The following is a 24,132-nucleotide window of genomic DNA, read 5'->3' as shown; positions in this document are numbered from 1 at the left end:
CGACTGCATGTTTACATCATAAAAAATTATAAAAGATGATTTTTCATTCGTGCTGCAACCTATAAATATGCTAAAAAGAGATCCAGGAGACATGCATATTAAAGAAGAAGGTACTGTTTCTGGGCCTGGGGGAGTGGGGAATTAGTGTGGTGACAGGTTACCTTTAAAGAAAAGTTTTGGCGAGGGGCTTGTTGTATTAAGTGGTATTTACCACAAATAACACTTTAACATAAATGTCTCCATTGTATTTTTCTGTCTACAACATGTAAGAATATAGTCACAAGTTATTGTCTCAGATGTAAAAAGCAGAGTGTGTGAAGGGTATTTCCCTTTTTTTTTTTTTAATTAGGAACTTGACTAACCCTCATTTTCGTATAGATTTCTGCTATCATGTGTGAAAACATGCACATTTATTTCTGCAGCATAAGTATGTTTCAGTTGCGGACATCCAGATAAAAAAGGAAGAAGAATTGGAAAAATGTCCTATGTCACTGGTAAGGGCAAAGGTTACCAAAATGATTAATGTAAATGCACATATATAAACTGTAATAATTGTACATACCCGTATTTTTCGGACTATAAGGCGCACAAAAAAATTCTTTGATTTTCTCAGAAAATCAAAGAACGGTTCTATATGAACCATACTGACAGACAACAGCTGCCTTGAACTGTGCACAGGTCTGCCACCTGCTGGTCATTCATCCTTCTAATCAGGAGCGCCTTATAATCTGGTGCACCTTACAGTCTGAAAAATACGGTAATTGTCACACAGTGCTTATTGGGTTGGGTTTTAAGGAGATCCACCCCAAATCTGATCAAAATGGATGCACTGCTGCTTGTATGCACACAGTCTCCTACAGTGGGACATACCAGTGTGCATCCACCCACTGCTCTTTTACCAAATAAGATACTACACAAATTTGATGGTGTCCAGCTTACTGTAAAGACTATTGCTTTACGTGTGTAGGGAGAAGAAGATGTAGAGGAGACTGCAGCTGAATGTCTGTACAAGGCCATGTTGTACAACATACCTCAGTACATGGTAAGATGTATTCATGTAATTGAAGTACATAAGGAAATCGCTGTCATTGTGTGTACCTGCTACTTCACACATTTATGATGTGCTTTAACATATGTTCTTTTGACCCTGATTCTTAAGGGTGTATTTTGCTTTTTATTATACACTATTAGCATATATACCTGTGTAAAAAAATAGGCCCTATTTCCACAACCAAATGCTGTGCAGGGAGCAGAATTCCCAGTGTCCTAATCGGCAAAAATCCCAGTAGAATGACTTTTCTGAATATGTGGATGCAGGGACTCCTAGCATCATAGAGGATTATGATGCTGGGAGTTCAGGTCCGTATGTTGAAGACCAAACGCGGGCATCTTCCCTATGATCTAATAAGGGGTTTTTCTGAAAATATTGAAGTGGTGAAGATGCGGGTACCCCACCACTTCATTCACATAGGATAGGGCATTCAGTGCTGCTTAGGAGTTACCAGTGCTCAAACCACAGCATAAAGACACATATCCCCTACACTGTGGATTAAGAGATGGGGGCACATTTACTAACCCGCCCCGTTGACGTGACCGATCTGGAATGTCCGACGGGGATTTGGAGCTGCCGTGATTCACTAAGATTGTGCGTCCAATTTCCTGCATGTGTCGCTTCCCCGCTCAGGTCCGCCGGAGTTCACCTTCTTCTTCCGGGTGCATGTAAGTGCATGGCTTGCGACGGCCACCCTCCCGATTTGTGTTGCATGAAATCCGCAATCCGCTCGCGTGCAACAAAAAACCCGGTGCAAATCAGAAATATTCGGGAAACCCGACGGAAATGTGTCCGACGGACCCTTAGTAAATGTGCCCCATAGTGTTTGTCCCAACAATAGCACTTAATTTTCTATGAAGAGAATTTATAAAGGAAAACCAGTAACAACTATGAAGATGTATTAAAAGGGTTGTCCGAGACTCTATGAAAAGTACATATGTGGCTGGTGGGGGGAGATAGCTTGAAAAAATAAAGTTGTACTTGCTGCCATCTCTCCGTCCTCATTCCCCTGTTAGTTTACGCTGTGAACAGCCGAGAGACATCGGGAGGGACCACGGAGGTAAGTACTTTTTTAAATTTTTTTCTACAGCCCCTCACTGGCCACATATGTAGTTTTTTCATAGGGTCTCAACAAAACTGCATGAAAGTTACAATAATAATTGTTACATAAGGAAACCAGAACAGAGTCTATTGATTTTTAGGAAATGAATATTCAGAAAATCAATTAACAGGCGCTCTGTGGGATGTTTACTCCCCCCCCCCCCCCCATTAAATTGATAATCATATGTTATATCATTGTGTGGTTTTTAAACACTTTACTGTAATGTGCAGTATGACCGAGAAGAATAATAAAACGCACAACACACGCTGACTTCATACATGTTATCAATTCATTTTAAAGGGAACCTATCATCAGGATTTCACATTTTCACTTATGGACAGGTTCCCAGAGCCTATTTAATTCTACTATTCTACTTCCCAACCTGCTTTTATAATTAACATTACTGGTTTCACTCACTTTTAAAAGCCAGCAAACTGCATCGGGTCACTGGGGCATCAGAGTCCTTCTGTCATCATCATCATTATCTCTGCTGAGCTTTGCTTGGAGCATTGGGTCACCTCCAGTCTGCATGAGGGAGGGGAGAGAACCTAGCAGAGAGGATATGATGATTACACACAGATTGCAGCCTTGCATAGACACCGCTGTGACTCGATCCAATTGTCCGGCAGAGAGCCAGGTTATTATTATTATACTTTTAAAAGTGAGTGGCACCAGTAATGTAAACTGTTTAATACCATTTCCCAATAAGATTTTAAAGGCTTTGGGAATCTGTCATTAGGTGAAAATGTGAAATCCTGATGACAGGTTCCCTTTATGTCAGTTTTAATAGGACAGTTCTTATATTCAGGACAATACTTATATTCTGCTTAATTTCAATATGCCATGTATGGTATCTCCCTACCATATACCCATTACACTTCTTGGGCTATGGGGGAGGGGCACTGTTAGCAGAATGCAGACCTCAAGTTTTCCTTTTCCCAAATGAAAAAGTAGCGGATGTGAAATGTCCTGTGTGAATAAAGGCACATGCTCCATGATAGAACCGTATACATAGTATGTATTTATGTAATGTATGTCACTAAATATTCTATACTTTGGCAGATTGCCCTCCTGAAGATACTCCTGGCAGCTGCCCCTACATCTAAAGCCAAGACTGATTCCATTAATATTCTAGCCGATATCCTCCCTGAGGAAATGCCGTGAGTAGATATCTATATTTGCAGATTTAGAAACGTACACTCCTACATGGCACATGATGTTGCTGTTGGCAGATGACTAAAGGGTTTGTCCATTTTTGATATTATCTTAATTTAATTCTAACTTTCTTAGTCACAAATAATAAAATACCTTATGGAGTGCATTGCAGAGAGAGGCAGTATACACTGCAGTGCTCAGGGCCATACATTCCCCCTACCAGCCGTCTCTAGTTACCATAAATGTGCCGTACATCTATACGTGGCTGTAAGGTCCAAATAGGGGCATATTTTTTTTAAAGGGGTAGTGTCAAGATATTCCCTATGCACAGGATAAGTGATAACATAGTAATCACAACGAGGGCGATGCTCCCTTCACTGTCCATGTAACTGTGCTTCACAATATATGACCAACCACAGAGTATAACCAAAGCTGCTATTACTCTATTCATTAGATAGAAAGGGATCATCTTCTATCTAAACACTGGTGAGGATCCTACAGCTTCAATCTCCATCAATCAGATCTGCGTTATCAGCGTAACCAGCGTCTTACCCCTCCATGTTCTAGCTTCACCATCTGTTACACTGTCAATAAACCGGCCAAACCAGGAGTGGTCGACCGCACAGAAAAGATGCATTTCCATTCTATCTAACCTCTGTGTAGATAATGGAAAGACTTGCACTTGTTCCATGTGTTCTGGCTTTTTCTCAAGATAACTGAAGACCTGATGGAGATGTGAACTGGCCCTAACATGGAGTAATTTTGGAAAGTTAGGCACAATGTAGTGCTAGTTATAATAAAAAGTAAAATTCTACCAATCCTGTTTACACCCAACCATTGTATTGTGAATTCAGGGTCACTGTACTGCAAAGCATGAAGCTGGGAATTGATGTGAATCGTCACAAAGAGATCATTGTAAAGAGTGTGTCTGCCTTGTTACTGTTGCTGTTGAAACACTTCAAGCTAAACCACATTTACCAGGTGAGCGATGTTACCCCCTTATTGTACAGTAATGTAGTGTGCATACGCCACCAAGACACTTGGTATTACAAGGGTCATGCTGTGTGTAGTGAAGAGCTCCTTGGCATCCTTTGTTAACATCCTACTTCCCTAAACATTTGTGTAGGGCTTCCTACATCTCTATTAGAATGGAAGAAGTGACGGTGCACATGAATTAGCTGCTATGTAGTTTGTGTGTCTATTGTGCTTTTATTTTTCAGTTTGAGTACGTCTCCCAGCACCTGGTGTTCGCGAACTGCATCCCTCTGATACTGAAATTCTTCAACCAGAACATTATGTCCTACATTTGTGCCAAGAACAGGTGGGAGCTGCGTATTACTTAGATTTTATTTACTCATAGACTCAACCGATTCACTTATATGAGTTATGAGGGGCAGCGGGAATGACATATGGGATACTACATTCAGTTTAATGGATTATTACATAATTCTTCACACATTATCATTACTTGTGTTTATTTATAGTGTTCTGTGATAGTCATTCGTTCCAAGACTTCCATTGTAACGTCAGGCCTGTTGTAAGGAAAACTGTTGATTGTATCCAAAACCACTGAATTTTAAGGGCCCTTCTGTGTGGGTCGATGAGCAGGACAATGGTTGTATATGGACAATTCTCGGAAAGTTATTTATGATCTTTGCCTAATTACTCTATGAGGATAAAACAAATGATTCATCTTCAAAAAGTTTGCATTTGCTGGTAACACGTCATTCTTATACATAAGATAATCCTTTATTGGTCCCAAAGTGGGGAAATTCCCAACGTTACAGCAGCAGAGAAATTACGGAGAGTGCAGTACAAACAATGACAGAACAAAAAAAAAAAAAAGTAATGATCGGTAGTAGGTATTCAATCTGTGGTTGGGACCTGCACCACTGGTTAGGTGCTGAGCACAGGTTACTTCCGTTTGGGCGTTGTTTGTTGAACAGCCTGATCACAGCGGGGAAGAATGACTTCCGATAACACTTCCTCTCACACTTTGGGTGAAGCAGTCGGTCACTGAAGGTGCTCCCCAATGCCACCATAGTGTCATGCATTCTCCAGAATAGATATCAACATGGACAGTATCCTCCTCTAGGCTACCACCTGCACTGTGTAAAGAGGACCCCCAGGACAGAGCTGGTTTTCCTAATCAGTTTGTCCAGTTTGCTCCTCTCCTTAGCCGATTTGCTGCTTCCCCAAGAGACTACACTAAAGAAGATGACTGATGCCACTACATAGTTGAAGGTCTTAAGAAGTGCACCATGCACTCCAAATGCCCTCAACCTCCTCAGCAGGTTTAGTCTGCTCCGACCCTTTCTGTGAAGTGCATTTATGTTCTCTGCCCATTCTAGATTATTGTTGAGGAGGACACCCAAGTACTTATAGGACTTCACTGCCTCAATGTCCGTCCCATGGATGACCACTGGTTGAGAAGGAGGACTGCGGTTTTGGAAGTCCACCACCAGCTCTTTGGTCTTCCTAGCATTTATCCTAAGGTGGTTTTGCTGGCACCAATTCACAAATTCCTGGATTGATTCTTTGTACTCCCTGTCCTTCTCACCAGTAATGAGGCCTACTATAGCCATCAGAGTCATCAGAGAACTTCTGGAGGTAGCACAAACTACTTACTAGCATTTGCTAATCGTACACCTGGTAGGTGAATCCTTAATGCCGGCATGTGATCTGGAATGACCATTTCCTGAAATGGTAATTTTCCAAAATATCGCCAAATAATCAGCCTAGTGCTGGACACTGTATATGTGGTGGACAGGAGCTTCTACCATATACACAATTACTATAGAACCGCTGCCATAACCTGGAGTCCAGAGAAGCGTCTCATCCTATTACAGATGGATAGCAGTAAAGAACAAACCAGGGGACTAGAGGATATAAGAGGATCCACCTCATTACTATTTACCTCCTGATTGTCTGTTCACTGTGACAAGTCAGGCAGTTAACCATTGTGGCCCGCTGTGCAATAGTATACAACAAGACAGATGTTATTTTTAAAGGAGCTCAGAAACCGCTATTATTGGTAGATGATGTTATATGTATATATAATATTTTGTGTGAAAAGGAATTTCCTAAAGACTGGTCTCCAAGAGTCTCTGCAGATAAATGACATGGTGATCTTCTATGACTGCCAGGGGCTTCTCTGTTCCGTGTCCTCTGTTTTGGCAGTCATTTCTCCAATATGGTTCCACCAATAATCCTGCAATTTATGATTACAGTTTTTCTAAATTTTACCTGAAAATGTTCACAAATTTGCACAACGTATAACTGAGCAGGAACTAATACCCTCAATATGCAGTCCTCCGGTTTCCTCCCGCAATTCAAAAAACTGGTAGGTTAATTAGATTGTGAGCCCCATGAAGACCGAGATAGATTCGGCAATCTCTGTGTAGCGCTGCGTAATCTGTGTGCGCTATATAAAGAAATTATGTATTATTATTTCTATGACACGAAGCACCCATTGTAGCTGTTCATATATATTTGATTCTGTTTGATGGGGGGAAAAAACATACACCCTTGTAAAAGCAGAAGATTTTCATATTTATTATGTCCGAATATGTACAACCAAAGAGTTCAAAGAGGGAATTCTTTCTTTTTTTATGGAGTATTACAAGGCAATTTCCAAACCATTTGAAGCTTAGCATTCTACTTATTCACAAGCTGAAAACATTCAAGACAGCTGACAGTCTTACCAGTAGCAGAGGGCCTAGCGAATTTCCCCAAGGACAGACCATGTAAAAAATTCAGAAGAAACCCAAGAGGTACAACTCGGACTGTACAGGGCTCAGTCTGCTTGTGGAATGTACAAGTTCATAGCAGTACAAGTATGGCTTGTTTGGAAGGGTTACCAGGAAGAAGCCTTATTCCAAAAATAGCAGAATTGCATCTAAGCAAACAAGAAGACCTCTAAATGTAAAACTGAAAGTCACACAGAAAATGACTCCAAGAAAACGTCCATGCGATAAAACATGGACAGTCTTTAGTTTTGAAGTGGATTTGTCAGGAAACCATTTGTACCTGAGATTTTTTTTTTTTTTTCCATCATATCAAAAACATCAGATTTATGACAGTTATGTATCACCTACTCATACATGTGAGCTATAGTTCTTATATTTAAGCAAATATATGTTTTTATAATTACATGCAAGTCATCAAGTTATATGAAGTAGCATTGCTAGTAAAAAATACTATGGAAAACAGAAGAACATGAGGGGCACACAATTTGTACGGAGACATATGGGAAAACCGAAATGGGACAATAAGAATCCTGGAAGAAAAGTATAAGGAGGTGCTCTAGCTCACAAACCTCCACGATTTCATGAAAAATGCAATTTGTCCAGAAAAGAAATGGTGCTGGCACTCACCGCTGTAGTAGTAAAACAATTCTTTATTCCAACATGTTAAAACTTTGCAGGAGAAGAGGATGGTGCAGGAGCCCGCTAGAGGTGACACCTTTATTGTTAGCAACAAAAAAAAACATATAAATACAGGCAGTCCCCGGTTTACATACAAGATAGGGTCTGTAAGTTTGTTCTTAAGTTGAGTTTGTATGTAAGTCGGAACTGTATATTTTATCATTGTAATCCCAGCCAGAACTTTTTTGGTCTCTGTGACAATTGGATTTTAAAAATGTTGGGTTGTCATAAGAATCAGGATTAACAGTAAAGCTTCATTACAGACACCTGTGATAACTCTTACAGCTGATTATTGTAGCCTAGGACTAAAGTACAATAAATTACCAATATCCAGTGGTCCGTTTGTAACTAGGGGTCGTATGTAAGTTGAGTGTTCTTAAGTAGGGGACCGCCTGTATACCAAAAAAAAAAAATCATTTCCCCCCCCTCCCCTTATCACAGGCGTGTCATTTATTTTTTCCTACTTAATTAGGTGTCACTAGCCAATGTTGGTTCCTTTTTGGTCTCAAAAATTTCCTTCCCTGTAAGAACTACACTTAGACTTCTCATATTTTCTTCAAGTCACTTTGAGCCTACCCATGTACCTGCTATGTCAGCTCGTACATACCAAATGGTGTTCATAAAGGGTTGCACTATAAACTTTTCATCTGAGCACATACTAGCCAAATAACCTCCCCACTTATCAAAAAATTTTTTAGTCATCTTTGCTTTCTGGTTTTCTACCTCCACTTTCTCCAGTTGCATATATTTTTTATCAGTTGCATTACTTCACTAATTTGGGGGCATTGAGGTTGTAGCCACTTTGCCAGAATGGCTCGCTAGGCTGCCAGTATACAGTATATACTGTACATGCAAAACCCCAGGTAGTGTGAAGTCTATTAGCATATTGCAATGTAGTAGGAGTAACCGGGGTTCCATAGGTAGATTCATTTTTAATTTATCCTTAATCTGAGTTACCAACTGTTGCTAGAATTGTTTTATTTTCGGACACGTCCACATGCCATCGAAAAGATTAGTAGCTGGACTTTGGCATTTTGGACAAGTGGTTAGGAGATGAGGAGCATTAGGATGTGGGGGTATATTAAACCCATATATGGCTTTATGCCTAAATCTAAAATAGCCATCTCTCCACCTTTCACTTCTTATTCCAGCCCTATATTATATGTGTAGCATCATCAGATACACACATATCTTTCCCCATGCTTTAAGTAGGTTTTTAGAGATTTGTCTTGGTGCACAAAGGAATTGACTACCTAGAGACACCATGCACTGCACGTTAGGAGGTTCTTCATTCACTAGTACATACACTGTTATTTTTTTGTAAATCTTTAATTAAAGCTGTCATAGGTTTAGTAGTGTATAAATCCCAGATTGTCTGTTAATTCTAGTATATCCCCCTTCATTTTCCTAGTATTTGTCTTCTGGACTTTCCATCGTGTGTTGTCCACGAGTTGCCTGAACTAACGGCTGAAAGCCTGGTAAGAAATCTGTAGAGAGCAACAGCTTTTCCTTCACAGCCATATTTATTATATGTACTAAGATTGTCTTTAGTGCTTTCTCCTCACTTTGTGTGTAAAGCAGCTTTATGAAGGCTTGTATACTAATAAAAAAAAAAGGGTTTGCATGGTTTATGTACAAAGGCATCATACAGGGGGTTACTGTGCATTATCTTTGCATTGCTGGTGGCAAACCATGTACCTGAAGATTATTACTGATGTAGGGAGACTGTAATGTTATATGGCAGTCAGTCAAAGGACTGGCTGTCCATAGTGGCCGCAGCTTATACTTAACAAGTGATCTGATTCAGTGAAAAAAGACTTTAGTAATTTTCAGGCAAAACATGGTAACATAGTTCATATTGGGGTCCAGGTCAGGGGTAGAGAACCTATGGCTCGGGAGCCAGATGTGGCTCTTTTGATGAATGCCTCTGACGCGCAGACAAATCTAATAAATGGCGGAGTGGTGTGCGTACAAGGCACACACGGCTATGAACACTATACGTGTGATCCAGGTGTCGTTGCTGCCAGCATCATTGCTTAGGAGACGCACCTGGGTCATAGAGAGTAGTGGACACCCGATGCCAGCATTCATTCCTCTCTATGACCCAGACGCCTTTGCGTAAGCAATAATGGAGTGACAAGGAGCTAGCTACTGGGGGACATGTGCAGTGGGTACCTATTTGTTAGGGGGCATGTTCTGTGGCTACCTATCTACTGTGCGGCATATTCCAATTGTATGGCTCCCACAGAATTACACTTTAAAATACTGTATGTGGCATCCATGGCTCTCTCGGCCAAAAAGGTTCCCGATCGCTGGTCTAGGTAACGTGTGTGGTCAGGTATCATGTATCATTCTAGTGCGGAATAGTAGTGTTTTTTTATTTCACAGATACAATGGTTATCTGCTACCTCCTTGTGGCCAATTGGTGGTAGTACAATAAATAATCTTAAAAATAAATGAATTGCAAATCATTTGTTATTCAATGAGATATAACAATGTTCAATTGCTATAGGTCATAATAAATCACTAGTTCTGTGCAATATTGCTATTTGTTGTTATGATTTAGTAATGTTGAAAAGCCTTACTATACACTCACCGCCCACTTTATTAGGTACACCTGTCCAACTGCTCGTTAACACTTAATTTCAGCCAATCACATGGCGGCAACTCAGTGCATTTAGGCATTTAGACATGGTCAAGACAATCTCCTGCAGTTCAAACCGAGCATCAGTATGGGGAAGAAAGGGGATTTGAGTGCCTTTGAACGTGGCATGGTTGTTGGTGCCAGAAGGGCTGGTCTGAGTATTTCAGAAACTGCTGATCTACTGGGATTTTCACGCACAACCATCTCTAGGGTTTACAGAGAATGGTCCGAAAAAGAAAAAACATCCAGTGAGCGGCAGTACTGTGGGCGGAAATGCCTTGTTGATGCCAGAGGTCAGAGGAGAATGGGCAGACTGGTTCGAGCTGATAGAAAGGCAACAGTGACTCAAATCGCCACCCGATACAACCAAGGTAGGCAGAAGAGCATCTCTGAACGCACAGTACGTCGAACTTTGAGGCAGATGGGCTACAGCAGCAGAAGACCACACCGGGTGCCACTCCTTTCAGCTAAGAACAGGAAACTGAGGCTACAATTTGCACAAGATCACCGAAATTGGACAGTAGAAGATTGGAAAAACGTTGCCTGGTCTGATGAGTCTCGATTTCTGCTGCGACATTCGGATGGTAGGGTCAGAATTTGGCGTCAACAACATGAAAGCATGGATCCATCCTGCCTTGTATCAACGGTTCAGGTTGGTGGTGGTGGTGTCATGGTGTGGGGAATATTTTCTTGGCACTCTTTGGGCCCCTTGGTACCAATTGAGCATCGTTGCAACGCCACAGCCTACCTGAGTATTGTTGCTGACCATGTCCATCCCTTTATGACCACAATGTACCCAACATCTGATGGCTACTTTCAGCAGGATAATGCGCCATGTCATAAAGCTGGAATCATCTCAGACTGGTTTCTTGAACATGACAATGAGTTCACTGTACTCAAATGGCCTCCACAGTCACCAGATCTCAATCCAATAGAGCATCTTTGGGATGTGGTGGAACGGGAGATTCGCATCATGGATGTGCAGCCGACAAATCTGCGGCAACTGTGTGATGCCATCATGTCAATATGGACCAAAATCTCTGAGGAATGCTTCCAGCACCTTGTTGAATCTATGCCACGAAGAATTGAGGCAGTTCTGAAGGCAAAAGGGGGTCCAACCCGTTACTAGCATGGTGTACCTAATAAAGTGGCCCTGAGTGTATATTGAAGAAGTTGTAGAGCATATGTCGCATGAAAAAATGTGTTGACTGTAAATGCAAATCACTACATATGTTAAATGGATACAGAAAAAAAGTTATTAGTTACCAGGAAACAAAATGACTGCTTGTTCTAAAGAAGAAAGTTGTTACTGTAAAGTGACAAGGACACGTGATCACTAGCTGCTACGTGTGCTATCTTTTCCCTTTCAGGAATCAGGAGACAACAATCAGTTCTGCTGGAGAAATTTATTTTCCTGCATAAATTTGCTGAGGATCCTAAACAAGCTCACTAAATGGAAGCACTCCCGCACCATGGTGAGTGGGTAACCACATAGTTTTTAAGAAAATGTTTTGTTTGTGTATATATATATATATATATATATAACAAATTAAAGGAAATCTACCATTAAGATCAAGGATTTTAAATACAGCACACGTACATGCTGGTCTTTGCTGTATCTCGCAGGATGTGCTGTTCTTTTAGTTTTTTATGTCCTTATTTTTACAAAAAAGGCATTCAAAATTATGCAAATGAGCCTTAGGGGCTCCAGGCTCCATAGATGTTAATGGAGCCGTTAAGTCTCATTTGCATATATTTTAAAGCCTTGTTTTTGTAAAAAAAATAAGGGCATATGAAGCTAAAAGAGCGGATCCTGCCAGAGGGGGCACAAACCAGTATGTCAGTGTGCTTGGTTTACAAGCACTTTATGCCTCCCAAAAAGGGGCTGAAGTTTTTCTTGTTATTAAAGGAAATCTTTAATAAGGATAAAGCAAGGACACTTGGATCCAGACACAGTGACTGTGGTAATCTTTTTAGATTTTTTTTTATCCATGGCCTGCTTTGTTCTAAATGAATTTTCAACTCTGCTAAATAGCATGAAGAGTTCCTGGGGTTGTTACTTGAGCTCCTCTGTGCTGTAGATACTAGGCTGTTACACTGTACAGGAGCATTTCCTGTGCTGCAGTGAAGTTACATGAGGGAGCAGAGTGGAGGGCGAAACCGTCTAACAGCTTGTGAATCTGCAGCATGGAGGAGCCCTGGTAACAACCCAAAATTAAGTCTTAGTGCAATTTTTTGAAACTTAGAAATATAAGGCCTTCTATGAAGAATAGCGGTAGTCATTGCTACAGCTCCCTCCACACAATACATTAGTATTAGTAGATCGTTTAGACATTGCAAGATGTTGTGACATGGGTGAAAAAAAAATAATGGGATAAAATCACGGACTGTTGCGTTGCAAATGCGCTATGAGCAGCCACCTGAACAAGAAGTTCTCATTGAAGGAAAGTGCTGTTGCTAAATATGAGCGATTAGGGCCAGTGATTCCAAAATAAATGTAGTCACAAGAAATTTAGTATGAAATTCTGAGTTTGGTGAATTCTAAGGATGTTAGAGAAGTTGTTGACCTAATAGTCCTTAAAAGGGGTATTCCTGGAATATGATACAAAAACCCCTGATTCTATAAATAAATGAATATAACAAAACTCAAGTATGAGGAGTTATCCTTTAGTTCGCAGTAACTCCTCCTCTCTCTTATGTTCTGCTCCCAGTCAGGATCTAACAGACTGTACTGCTGTCACCATAGTAATGATGTTACTACAGCCAAACATAGTGGCATTACAGTCTATGTTAGCAGCATTTTTCTGCTAATGAAAGCAAAATTTTAAATAACAACTAATTACATATAAGCTTATATTTTACTGACTCATTTGTATATGAATTCTGCTGATTCCTGGAATACCCCTTTAAATAAAAAATGTACATGGAAATGGAGTCACTAGACTATCTTGATGGAATTCAGATGGTTATACTGATGTGATGACATGACTAGAGGATATTATAAATGTTGAGATTTTTTTTTTTTTTTGTTCAACAATAAACGTAAATTTTTGTTCCTGAAAGAATAAGACACCCCTTGAAAATAAAATCTAATTAATATAAGACACTGGGGCACATTTTCTTACTTGATCCTGCGGAGTTCAAGAAAGTACATTGTCCAACGATAATGCACTGTGCCACGATTCACTAAGATCGTGTGCATCCAGCATAATATTCCCCGCTCAGGTCCGCCGGAGTTCACCATCTTCTTTCTGGCGCATGTTAGTGCATTGTCTTGCAACACAATTTAAAAGTTAAATCCCACACTCAGTCCGAATCAGTCGGTTCATCCAACGGCACCCCCTCCCCCCCCCCCCCCGATTTCTGTCGCATGAAAGCAGTCACAGGTGCGCTAATCCTGAAAACCGTGAACAGTCTGACTAAAGTGTGATCCGTGACCCTTAGTAAATAAGCCCCATTGTCTTATTTTTGGAGAAACACGGTAGAAGGAAGGAGGCCATGGATTAGAAATATAAATTACCACAGTCACGGTGCTTGGATATATGAGTAATTGTCCCTGGTTTAGCATTCTTGATTTTGACGGGTTTTCAGTTTTGGCTAAATTATATTTGGATGAAAAATTATACAATTTCTCTCATCCTGCGAAAAAATTGCCATATGTGAGCACATTAATGTAAAAATGATCACACCACCTTTACCAATGGCAAAACCCTCAAAATCAGGTTTAGAGCAAAACTTGGGAAGGGTACACCCCAGAAAAGGCACAAAGATTGAATCACCCAAAATGCCTCCGTTCCACCCTAGAGATGGTAGCAAACAAGTGCAGGATTTGGTGTACCCAATGTACCTTTCACAGCTTATATGTTCTTTTTTTCTGTGGATAGTTAATGCAGCATTGGTTCAATTTTCTATTTGGGGTATAGTAATTCCTTCAGGGGTGTAGTTTTTAAAATGGGAAATATAGCCATGGTTACATTTCTTTTATTCCAACACTGGTGTGTAAATGATCATGGCCATGTGTTTGGCATTCTTGCCATGCATATGGTAATGTTCCCTGTTGCCTGCTGTACGCCCCTGGGCGATAAAACTGGTAAAGACGCCCTCAAAATGTACTTAAAATAATAAAAAAAAGTAAATGTAGACCGCCAGTAGTATCCACTAAGTGATGGTGAATAAAAATCGCAACATGTAAAAGAATTCCAGGTCCAGCTCCAGGTTTCTCTAGTTTGGACCCTGAATAAGATGAATCCTGGTAAAAAGCAGGTTTTTGCAAAACCTCATTATACAGACTTGCAGTGGGAGGGGCAGTATATAGGAGAGATGCAGAGGTAGTAAGGGTCTGCAGGTGTGTTATAGCTTCACATTTAATAGACAACTCCTACACATAGGACACTAAGTGGCTTGAGGGGTTGGCCACTTTTCAATTCTGTTCCATTAGACATGTCATATATATAATATATGTCTTGGCCTTCTTTAGGAGCTTGGGGCTTTCTCTGTTCTCACCATGCTGCCCTCTGCATATATACACAACTTCTTGTTTCTGACTGCCCTAGTCCGTCCTCATGTCCTCACCCACTGTGCCTCTTTCTCTCGGTCAGTCTCGCTGACACACTGGGAGAAGAGAAAGGAGGATGACTCACACTCTCCTGCTGCAGTCCCTCCTATTCTGCAGAGTTCAGACATGTATACAAACAAGCATGGTCAGAGAATCAGAGTCTGTAGTCAGCACATATGTAAGTAGCAGGAGTGCTGAATCACTTATCAACTTATGTAATAGTGTCCAACCCCTTTAAGGCAGGATGTTAGACGCAAGGCAAACACTTGGAGGAGGGAGGATACTTATCTCTAGCCAATTCCTCGCCAGATGTTGTGTTACCTGAGGTCACTTCTTTTTTCCCTGGCAGGTGATGATTCTCTTCCTCATCTCTGCTGTACTCAGTCTCCTGCTCTGCTTACATACAGAGCGGGAATTTGCTACAGCCATACATTCTCCTCCCCATGCCTCCCTCTCAAGTGTTATCTGTCTCCTGTACAGTGGAGCTTGCTAGATGTAGGAGTAGGATGGTGGGGGCCCCTGGGCGCAGGCCCCCTGTGTCCACACCTTAAGCCGGCCCTGGCTGGTGGGCTCACATAACGAGATATTTGAGATTGTCCTGACAGACGGCTAAAGTACAGTATGGGTGAACCTATAAGTGGATTGTACTTACAATGAAACTGTTCATTTATATAAAAGACTCCAGGTACTGTTTTCCCACTTATTGCCATGTGTCTTATTCTGTTCTCAGATGTTAGTGGTGTTTAAATCTGCCCCCATTCTAAAACGTGCCCTGAAAGTCAAGCAGGCAACGATGCAGTTATATGTGCTAAAGCTTTTAAAGCTTCAGACTAAATATCTTGGAAGACAGTGGAGGAAGAGCAACATGAAGACTATGTCTGCCATCTACCAAATGGTGCGCCACAGAATGAACGATGACTGGGCCTATGGCAATGGTAAGTAAATATCACAGACTTTCACATCTATAATCTGCATGATGTGAAGTTTCACCTGCAATGCTTTCAGGGCATCAGTTAAAAATACAAGGTTTGTTAATCAGGTGACAGTATATCCTGTTCCCTGAAGGAAATATAGTTGACACATTGTCCTTATGAGGCTGAGCAAATACCGTTGGAAAGCTTACTGTCACAAACCCACCACACCAGAGTTCTAACACAGGATGCACCTACGCCTGGGAACTACGCAAATTATCTCTTAAGCTCCACCCACCTACACAAAATGGCATCCTAATTACTACTCCCCTAGCACACAGCACACCCAGTCAAGTCAATTCTCGAGTCCGGGAAATCAAACGGATCCGAATCCCAGACACTAAACACATCCCAGGGTGCGCACAACCACACTCTTTAACCCCTTACCGCTTACATGCCGATGGAACGCTACTGCACAGAACTACTCTTCACCCCGATACAGTTGCACTACTCACTGCTGCCATTACTCGACGCTCACGAGACGACTACACCAGGACCGCACACATACACCCAGATACACACTTTTCTAGGTGCCGTACAGTTCACCTGCACCCACAATGTCTATAGCTACTACCTAGCACACAGACACACACAAGGTAACAAGGCTTAGCGGTAATTCACCTCTCCAGAGTTATGGGAACGTATAGAGCACAAGGAAAAACGTATTAAATGACTATTCAATATGAAAAATAGTTACAAAATTCTTAATAGTTTCAAAAATGGAGAAATAACAGACCTACATAAAAGCAAACCGTAAAATAAAAAGGGATAAAATAAAGAAAAAACAGAACTCTTACTAATTGGATTGGCATAGAGATCCTCAAACAGCTCCACAAACTTACTAAAAAAAGAACAACAAGGCCAGTGTTATTCATAAACCATGCTCAATCATAAACATGTAAATAAGAACCAAATATTTATTGGTATGCATTAAAACCACATAAAAACTTGCACATCACCATGTGCCTCTCGGTAACACTGTACACTCCGTGTACTCTTCTTACTACTGCCTATGAATAAGTGCAGATAAAATGCTAAAGGCTCTGGCCACATGCCAACAAATCGCGATTATAGTATGAAATGAAAAATATATATAAAAATAATAATGATATTACCAAAGTCCATATGCCGTGAGGAGAAAGGAATCCCCATGTGTATCACCACGTTCATGCGGCTTCCTCAGGGGTACCTTGTGGCACGTTACTTTAACCACCTAATCCACCCCCTTGGTCATGTCTGAGGGGTGTGGCTACTCCTGAATTAAGGTGGAAAGTTGGGAGAAGATATGACATAAATTAGGTAATATCTCCCTAAGGATCTCCTGAGAAGAAGACATGCCCACCACATTTCCCTGCATGAATTAACAAATCCAACAATATCAACCGCCATTATGAATTTTGGCCCATTTGCTTGGCTCCCCAACTCTGCAATCCTTGGTGCTCAACATCCCAGGACTATGAGAGCATGCTGATCACAGATTTGTTGACCGGAAATTGAAATATTGGATTTGTGACTGTTTAAGACACGTGACACAGACTGGAGCCATGACGTCTGGGTCAATTGGAAATTCTATTTAACTCCTTAACGCTCTGCGCCGTAGCTCTACGGCGCAGAGGTATAAGGGAAGTATGAAGAGGGCTCACGGGCTGAGTCCTCTTCATACAGAGGTGGGGGTTTTTGCATTTTGCACAAAACCCCCACCGCTAATAACCGCGGTCGGTGCTTGCACCGATCGCGGCTATTAACCCTCTAAACGCCGCCCGCAAAGTCGCGGGCGGCGTTTAAAAGACGGCGGCGCGCGGGCGCCGCCATCTTTTTTTCGATCGCCACGCCCCCGAACGTCATCGGGGGGCGCCGATCGGTTACCATGGTAGCCTCGGGTCTTCTCTTGACACGAGGCTACATGGTTTATGCAGGTTCGTTACAATGAGCCAGTGGCTCATTGTAATGTAAGACCTGCAAAAACGCCATATATTGCAATACTGTAGTATTGCAGTATATGGTAGGAGCGATCTGATCATCTAGGGTTATTGTACCCTAGATGGTCTAAAAAATAGTGAAAAAAAAAAGAAAAAAAAAAGTTTAAAAAATAAAAAAAATTAATAAAATATTAAAAGTTCAAATCACCCCCCTTTCCCTAGAACGGATATAAAACATAACAAACAGTAAAAATCACAGACATATTAGGTATCGCCGCGTCCCAAAATGCCCGATCTATCAAAATATAAAAACGGTTACGGCCGGCGGTGACCTCCGAGGCGGGAAATGGCGCCCAAATGTCCGAAATGCGACTTTTACACCTTTTTACATAACATAAAAAATGAAATAAAAAATGATCAAAATGTCGCACAGACCTCAAAATGGTAGCAATGAAAACGTCGCCTCATTTCGCAAAAAATGACCCCTCACACATTTCCGTGCGCCAAAGTATGAAAAAGTTATTAGCGTCAGAAGATGGCAAAAATTTTTTTTTCTTTTTTGTACACATTCGTTTAATTTTTGAAAATGTATTAAAACACAATAAAACCTATATAAATTTGGTATCACCGCGATCGCACCGAACCAAAGAATAAAGTAGGCGTGTTATTTGGAGCGAAGAGTGAAAGTCGTAAAAACTGAGCCCACAAGAACGTGACGCACGTGCGGTTTTTTTTCAATTTTTCCACATTTGGAATTTTTTTTCAGCTTCGCAGTACACGGCATGTTAAAATAAATAACATTACGGGAAAGTAAAATTTGTTACGCACAAAATAAGCCCTCACACAGGTCTGTACACGGAAAAATGAAAAAGTTATGGATTTTTGAAGTTGGAGAGCGAGAAATGAGCCGGAAAACCCTCCGTCCTTAAGGGGTTAAGGGACACAGGAAACCAATTAAAATTTCTTTTGATAAGGGAGAATAAGGGGATAAAGGGAATCACGAGGGGGTGGGATCAGTTAGTCTATGGACCAGGTGCAAATTATGTTATCTTATAGTGCAAAGGTAACTTTCCCTTAGCACCTAACATAAGAAGGGACCTCATAACCCATAATTTATTACATTTGCCAACAATTGCTCTCTTTATTCCATAGATATAGATGCTAGACCTTGGGACTTCCAGGCTGAGGAGTGCATCTTGAGGGGAAACATTGAGAGCTTCAACAGTCGAAGATACAAGAAGAATCCCAACTGGGAGTTTGCCCCGGTAGATAACTGTTTGCAGAGTGTTGTGGGACAAAATCTTGAACTCCCAGAAGATTTCCATTACACTTATGAGCTGTGGCTAGAAAGGGAGGTTTTCTCCAATCCAATTCACTGGGAAGACCTGCTTCAATGCTCCTAATAAATGTACTAACCCCATACAGTCCCTTCCTTGATAAAATGTTTGGATTGAAAACAATTACCCAAAACCTCAATTCACAAGAAGCGCAACCAGTAATCATCTCTAGAAATCCAAGTTGCTAAAATGTGATGTACTGTAATTTTAAGGCCCCCAACCAGCTCCATAGACGTAGACCACGCAGACGCCAGTGCATGGCCAGCTATCTCTCACTCACATCGGCGCTGTGCACATTTCTGGTGCGTGCATGGTGCAGCGATGGAGACAGCTGGGGACACGTAAACCAAATCATGCACAGGAATTTCAAGCTGGATAGAAGTAATGCGGGTTAATGAGTCAGAGCAGACTTGGGGAGGCAGGGGAGCTTTACTGTTTCCAAGAGCTCTCCCGCCTCCTTGACTGGATATCTAGAAGAAAACCAAGGAAATAAAAGACACAGAGGATCAACAGAAAAAAATAATTCAGACACTTTTACAATCTTATGATACAGTATGATTTGGGGTTTATTGAATAGATTACTGGTAAAAGGTTCCCTTTAAGTCACTGTATTGGGTTCTTAAATAATCAGATGTCTGTAAAGTACAGAAAAGGGGGGCTGAAATAAGGAAGAAAGAAGTTGGCATATTGCATCACTTATCAGATATGACTGAAAGGTCTACTAACTTGTTTGCTTGCTAGTAAATGTAGAAGAATATTCACCCAAAGACTGCCTTCTCCCTTATGCCGATAAATCTACTATGGAGATCAATCAGGGATTGTTTCAAGATAAAATCAGTAAAGACCCTCAGGGCTTACATGTTACCTCACCAAACAGTGTTTCACTGGCTCTAAGAGACTTCTGCACTCTCTCTCTATTTTACCTGTAATTGAAGATTTTGTAACAAAATAAAAATTAAATTAAAAACAATGCTTTACATTCCTGGTGTGAAATTTGTAGTTATTGTCCCCAGCCTTACTGTCCCGAACCTTCATGCATAACCTGAAAAACCACCAAGTCAAGATTGCCGACATCACACAGTAACTGCTCTTCACTCTGAGGTTTTAAAAACTCAACAGAAACCAATACACGGTACAGATTTTTAAATGTTTATTTTTTGTCTGTCTTCCATGATCCGCAAGCGTGAAAAAAAATAGGACATGTTCTAAAAATGTTTTCACAGACAACAGATCAAGATTCCAACAGTTGGAAACAGAATTGTGAAAACACCAGAGTAAAAGTGTCCTTAGTTGGGAGTTTTTTTAGCAGATTTTAAGGCTGCCTTTACACATTGCATTCTAGTTGTATTTTTAAATGCATTCCACTGAAACGCAATAGATCATTAACCAGCACTGGATATTTTGGATGTAAACAATGGAAAATGTGGTGCTCATTGCAGGTTACTACATTATTTCCATGCAAAATGCGTGGTGCTCGTTACCGATATAATGAGGGAGTTTCCGATATATATCAGACGCTGAGCGCGGTGACTTAGCACTCAGTGTCCGATATATCAGACGCTGAGCCGATGCCAGTTCAGCTCAAGATCTGAGCCGAACCGCCAGCGGGAAACACTGAGTGCCGGCTATAACTAATCGGGACCCCAGAGATGCCTGAAGGCAGTGCCTGAACGTCATGTGACGTCATCTTTCAGGCACAGTGTCAGCCTATGCATGTCAGATGATTGCTTGTTCATGTCCCTTGGTGGAAGTAGTAAAAAAAGTTAAAAAAAAAAAATTCCAATAAAAAAATGAAGTAATAAATCGCTAAAAAGGCCCATAAGCCCCATAACATATAAAGAGACATATAACGCTAAAAAAAAGTCTAAATCGTAACACAAACCCCATATATATAGTATCACCGCGTCCCTAACAACCCATAGAATAAAATAAATAATTATTGAATCGCACAATGAACGCCGTAAAAAAAAACCTGTTAAAAACCTGCCAAAAATTATTATTTTTACCTATTGAATCCCACAAAAAAATGCAATAAAGTGTGCAACAGTATCATTCTGGAGTACATATGTTTTTTTGAAAAGTACAACATTTCCCGCAAAAAAAACAAGCCATCAACCAGCTCCGTAGCCAAAAAAGTAACAATGTTATGCCACTTGGAAGACGGCAATGCAAAAATGATAGATTTTCCCCCACATTAGGGTTTTAGTTGGCAAATTTAGTAAAACGTAAGAAAAAATATTCATGTCTGGTATCAACCCACAGAATAAAGATAACTTGATTATTAGGCTAAACGGTGAACACGGAAAAAAAAAGGAAAAAATCCAGTACAGAATTGATTATTTTTTACTCCTGCCCTCAAAAAAAGTTGTGAGTTTTCAACAATAGGGGATACCAACCCCAAAATGATAACACTGGAAAAAGCATCTCATCCCGCAAAAAAAATGCCTTCACATGGCCCCAATAATAAAAAAACAAACATTTCATAGCCTACAAAAGGGACCAATGAGGAAACTAAAATCCTGGCAGCTGCAGGTCCCTCCTTCCCTTCTGCGCCTTGCTGTGCGCCCATAAAACAAGTAACGGCCACATGTGGGGGGTCTCTGTACTCGGGAGAAATTGCAAAACAAATTGTAAGGTGGGTTTTCTATTTTTATCTTTTGGATGCGCATTACGTGCACATAACCTTAGGTATGTACTATCACCTTTGTCTTGATTTTTGTGTGTACTTTTAACATATTTCTCATGTTGTCAGTCTTTTTTATGTGATATAAGGAGTCTCTGCTTACCCACTAAATAGTAGCAACAGCGCTAGTGGTTAGTGCGGTAATCGTATACCCCAAAAGAGTGATCGACCTTGGTCTGCAACTCACTGTGTAGTACACCTGTCTTTGCTGCACATGTGCTGTAGGTATGGTACATGTACCTTGAAACCAGATTTTAAAGGGGTTTTCTCACAAAAGAAAATTCTCACATATCAATCCCTACAATAAAGATAATTTTATCCCCTTACTTTACAATTTACTTTTTTAGCTCCCATCTCTCCCTTCACTACTCTGTATAAGATCCCAGGGTGTAGGTGGGGCCTCTCTAAGCAGACACATTACTGTATTATCCATCTAGTTCTGTGGGGTGACAATGTGGCTACTTTATCAGGGTACTAGGTGGATATGCACTTTTCATTGTACTAACACATAGACAGAGATGAGACAGATCAGAGATGATGAGATGCCTATTGCACACACACCTCTACTACATCTCACAGATCATGAGACACAGCCCTGCTACATCTCACTCCCCCTTCCCCTGGATCACTTATCTTCTTGTAGCTTGTAGTTTGCAGCCTCTGTCTCTACTCACCATGTGCTGACGGGCTGTGAATCAGTGAGTGTCTCTGAGCTCCGTGCAGGGGGCGGGGCTACGGCCACACAGCAGAGACAGACAGAAACTCAGCTCCACCATCTCATCCAAGATGACTGCCCAACCCTAAAGCCACTTTCACACTTGCGTTGCAGAGCATGTCAGAGTTTGATTAGGGTGCGAGCAGGGTTTGGTGAGTCAAAAACTGACATTTTTCATCAGAGTTAAATCCGTTAAGTCGGTTTGTTCAGTGTCTTAGTTTTTCAAGTGCGTTTTCAATGCAATTTGGTGTGTGCGTGAAAAAAAAAAAAAAAGGCGAGCCTGAAAAAGCCTGTTGATTACAATGCAAGTTCTGCATGTCAAAAGCACATGCAGAACACGCACAGGAAAAACGCAAGTGTGAAAGGGGACTGAGCGAAGTTACAGGATTCATTTTACCTATTGCCAATGGATGCATTCCTTAACATATGATACCACCTAGTGACTTTCTGTAGTACTACAGCTGATGTGTTATATACCTATGTTAGAAGGGTTAATGTTCTATTGTTCACAATTGTTGCATTACATTATTCTTGGCAATCTGGTATCTCCATCGATGTACACTCACCGGCCACTTTATTAGGTACACCATGCTAGTAACGGGTTGGACCCCCTTTTGCCTTCAGAACTGCCTCAATTCTTCGTGGCATAGATTCAACAAGGTGCTGGAAGCATTCCTCAGAGATTTTGGTCCATATTGACATGATGGCATCACACAGTTGCCGCAGATTTGTCGGCTGCACATCCATGTTGCGAATCTCCCGTTCCACCACATCCCAAAGATGCTCTATTGGATTGAGATCTGGTGACTGTGGAAGCCATTTGAGTACAGTGAACTCATTGTCATGTTCAAGAAACCAGTCTGAGATGATTCCAGCTTTATGACATGGCGCATTATCCTGCTGAAAGTAGCCATCAGATGTTGGGTACATTGTGGTCATAAAGGGATGGACATGGTCAGCAACAATACTCAGGTAGTCTGTGGCGTTGCAACGATGCTCAATTGGTACCAAGGGGCCCAAAGAGTGCCAAGAAAATATTCCCCACACCATGACACCACCACCACCACCAGCCTGAACCGTTGATACAAGGCAGGATGGATCCATGCTTTCATGTTGTTGACACCAAATTCTGACCCTACCATCCGAATGTCGCAGCAGAAATCGAGACTCATCAGACCAGGCAACGTTTTTCCAATCTTCTACTGTCCAATTTCGATGAGCTTGTGCAAATTGTAGCCTCAGTTTCCTGTTCTTAACTGAAAGGAGTGGCACCCGGTGTGGTCTTCTGCTGCTGTAGCCCATCTGCCTTAAATTTCGACGTACTGTGCGTTCAGAGATGCTCTTCTGCCTACCTTGGTTGTAACGGGTGGCGATTTGAGTCACTGTTGCCTTTCTATCAGCTCGAACCAGTCTGCCCATTCTCCTCTGGCATCAACAAGGCATTTCCGCCCACAGAACTGCCGCTCACTGGATGTTTTCTCTTTTTCGGACCATTCTCTGTAAACCCTAGAGATGGTTGTGCGTGAAAATCCCAGTAGATCAGCAGTTTCTGAAATACTCAGACCAGCCCTTC

The 24,132-nt window shown here is 41.2% G+C and overlaps 1 protein-coding gene across 1 annotated transcript in view; it reads left to right on the top strand.

Moving 5' to 3' along the window:
- Positions 1-20,140, top strand: part of STRIP2 (striatin interacting protein 2) — a 41,482-nt gene extending 21,342 nt beyond the window's left edge. The window contains exons 13-21 of the mRNA XM_072147515.1: positions 423-494; positions 968-1,042; positions 3,216-3,313; positions 4,163-4,289; positions 4,529-4,629; positions 9,147-9,213; positions 11,750-11,854; positions 15,665-15,869; positions 18,977-20,140. Coding sequence (XP_072003616.1) covers positions 423-494; positions 968-1,042; positions 3,216-3,313; positions 4,163-4,289; positions 4,529-4,629; positions 9,147-9,213; positions 11,750-11,854; positions 15,665-15,869; positions 18,977-19,227 — 1,101 coding nt within the window. The 3' untranslated portion in view covers positions 19,228-20,140. The remainder of the gene's footprint in view (positions 1-422; positions 495-967; positions 1,043-3,215; positions 3,314-4,162; positions 4,290-4,528; positions 4,630-9,146; positions 9,214-11,749; positions 11,855-15,664; positions 15,870-18,976) is intronic.
- The last annotated feature ends 3,992 nt before the right edge of the window (positions 20,141-24,132 follow it).

Source organism: Engystomops pustulosus, chromosome 4 (genome assembly GCF_040894005.1).
Source record: "Engystomops pustulosus chromosome 4, aEngPut4.maternal, whole genome shotgun sequence".
NCBI classification, from domain to species: domain Eukaryota; kingdom Metazoa; phylum Chordata; class Amphibia; order Anura; family Leptodactylidae; genus Engystomops; species Engystomops pustulosus.
The sequence above is the reverse complement of the archived record's forward strand: the minus strand, read 5'-3'. Positions and strand labels throughout refer to the sequence as shown.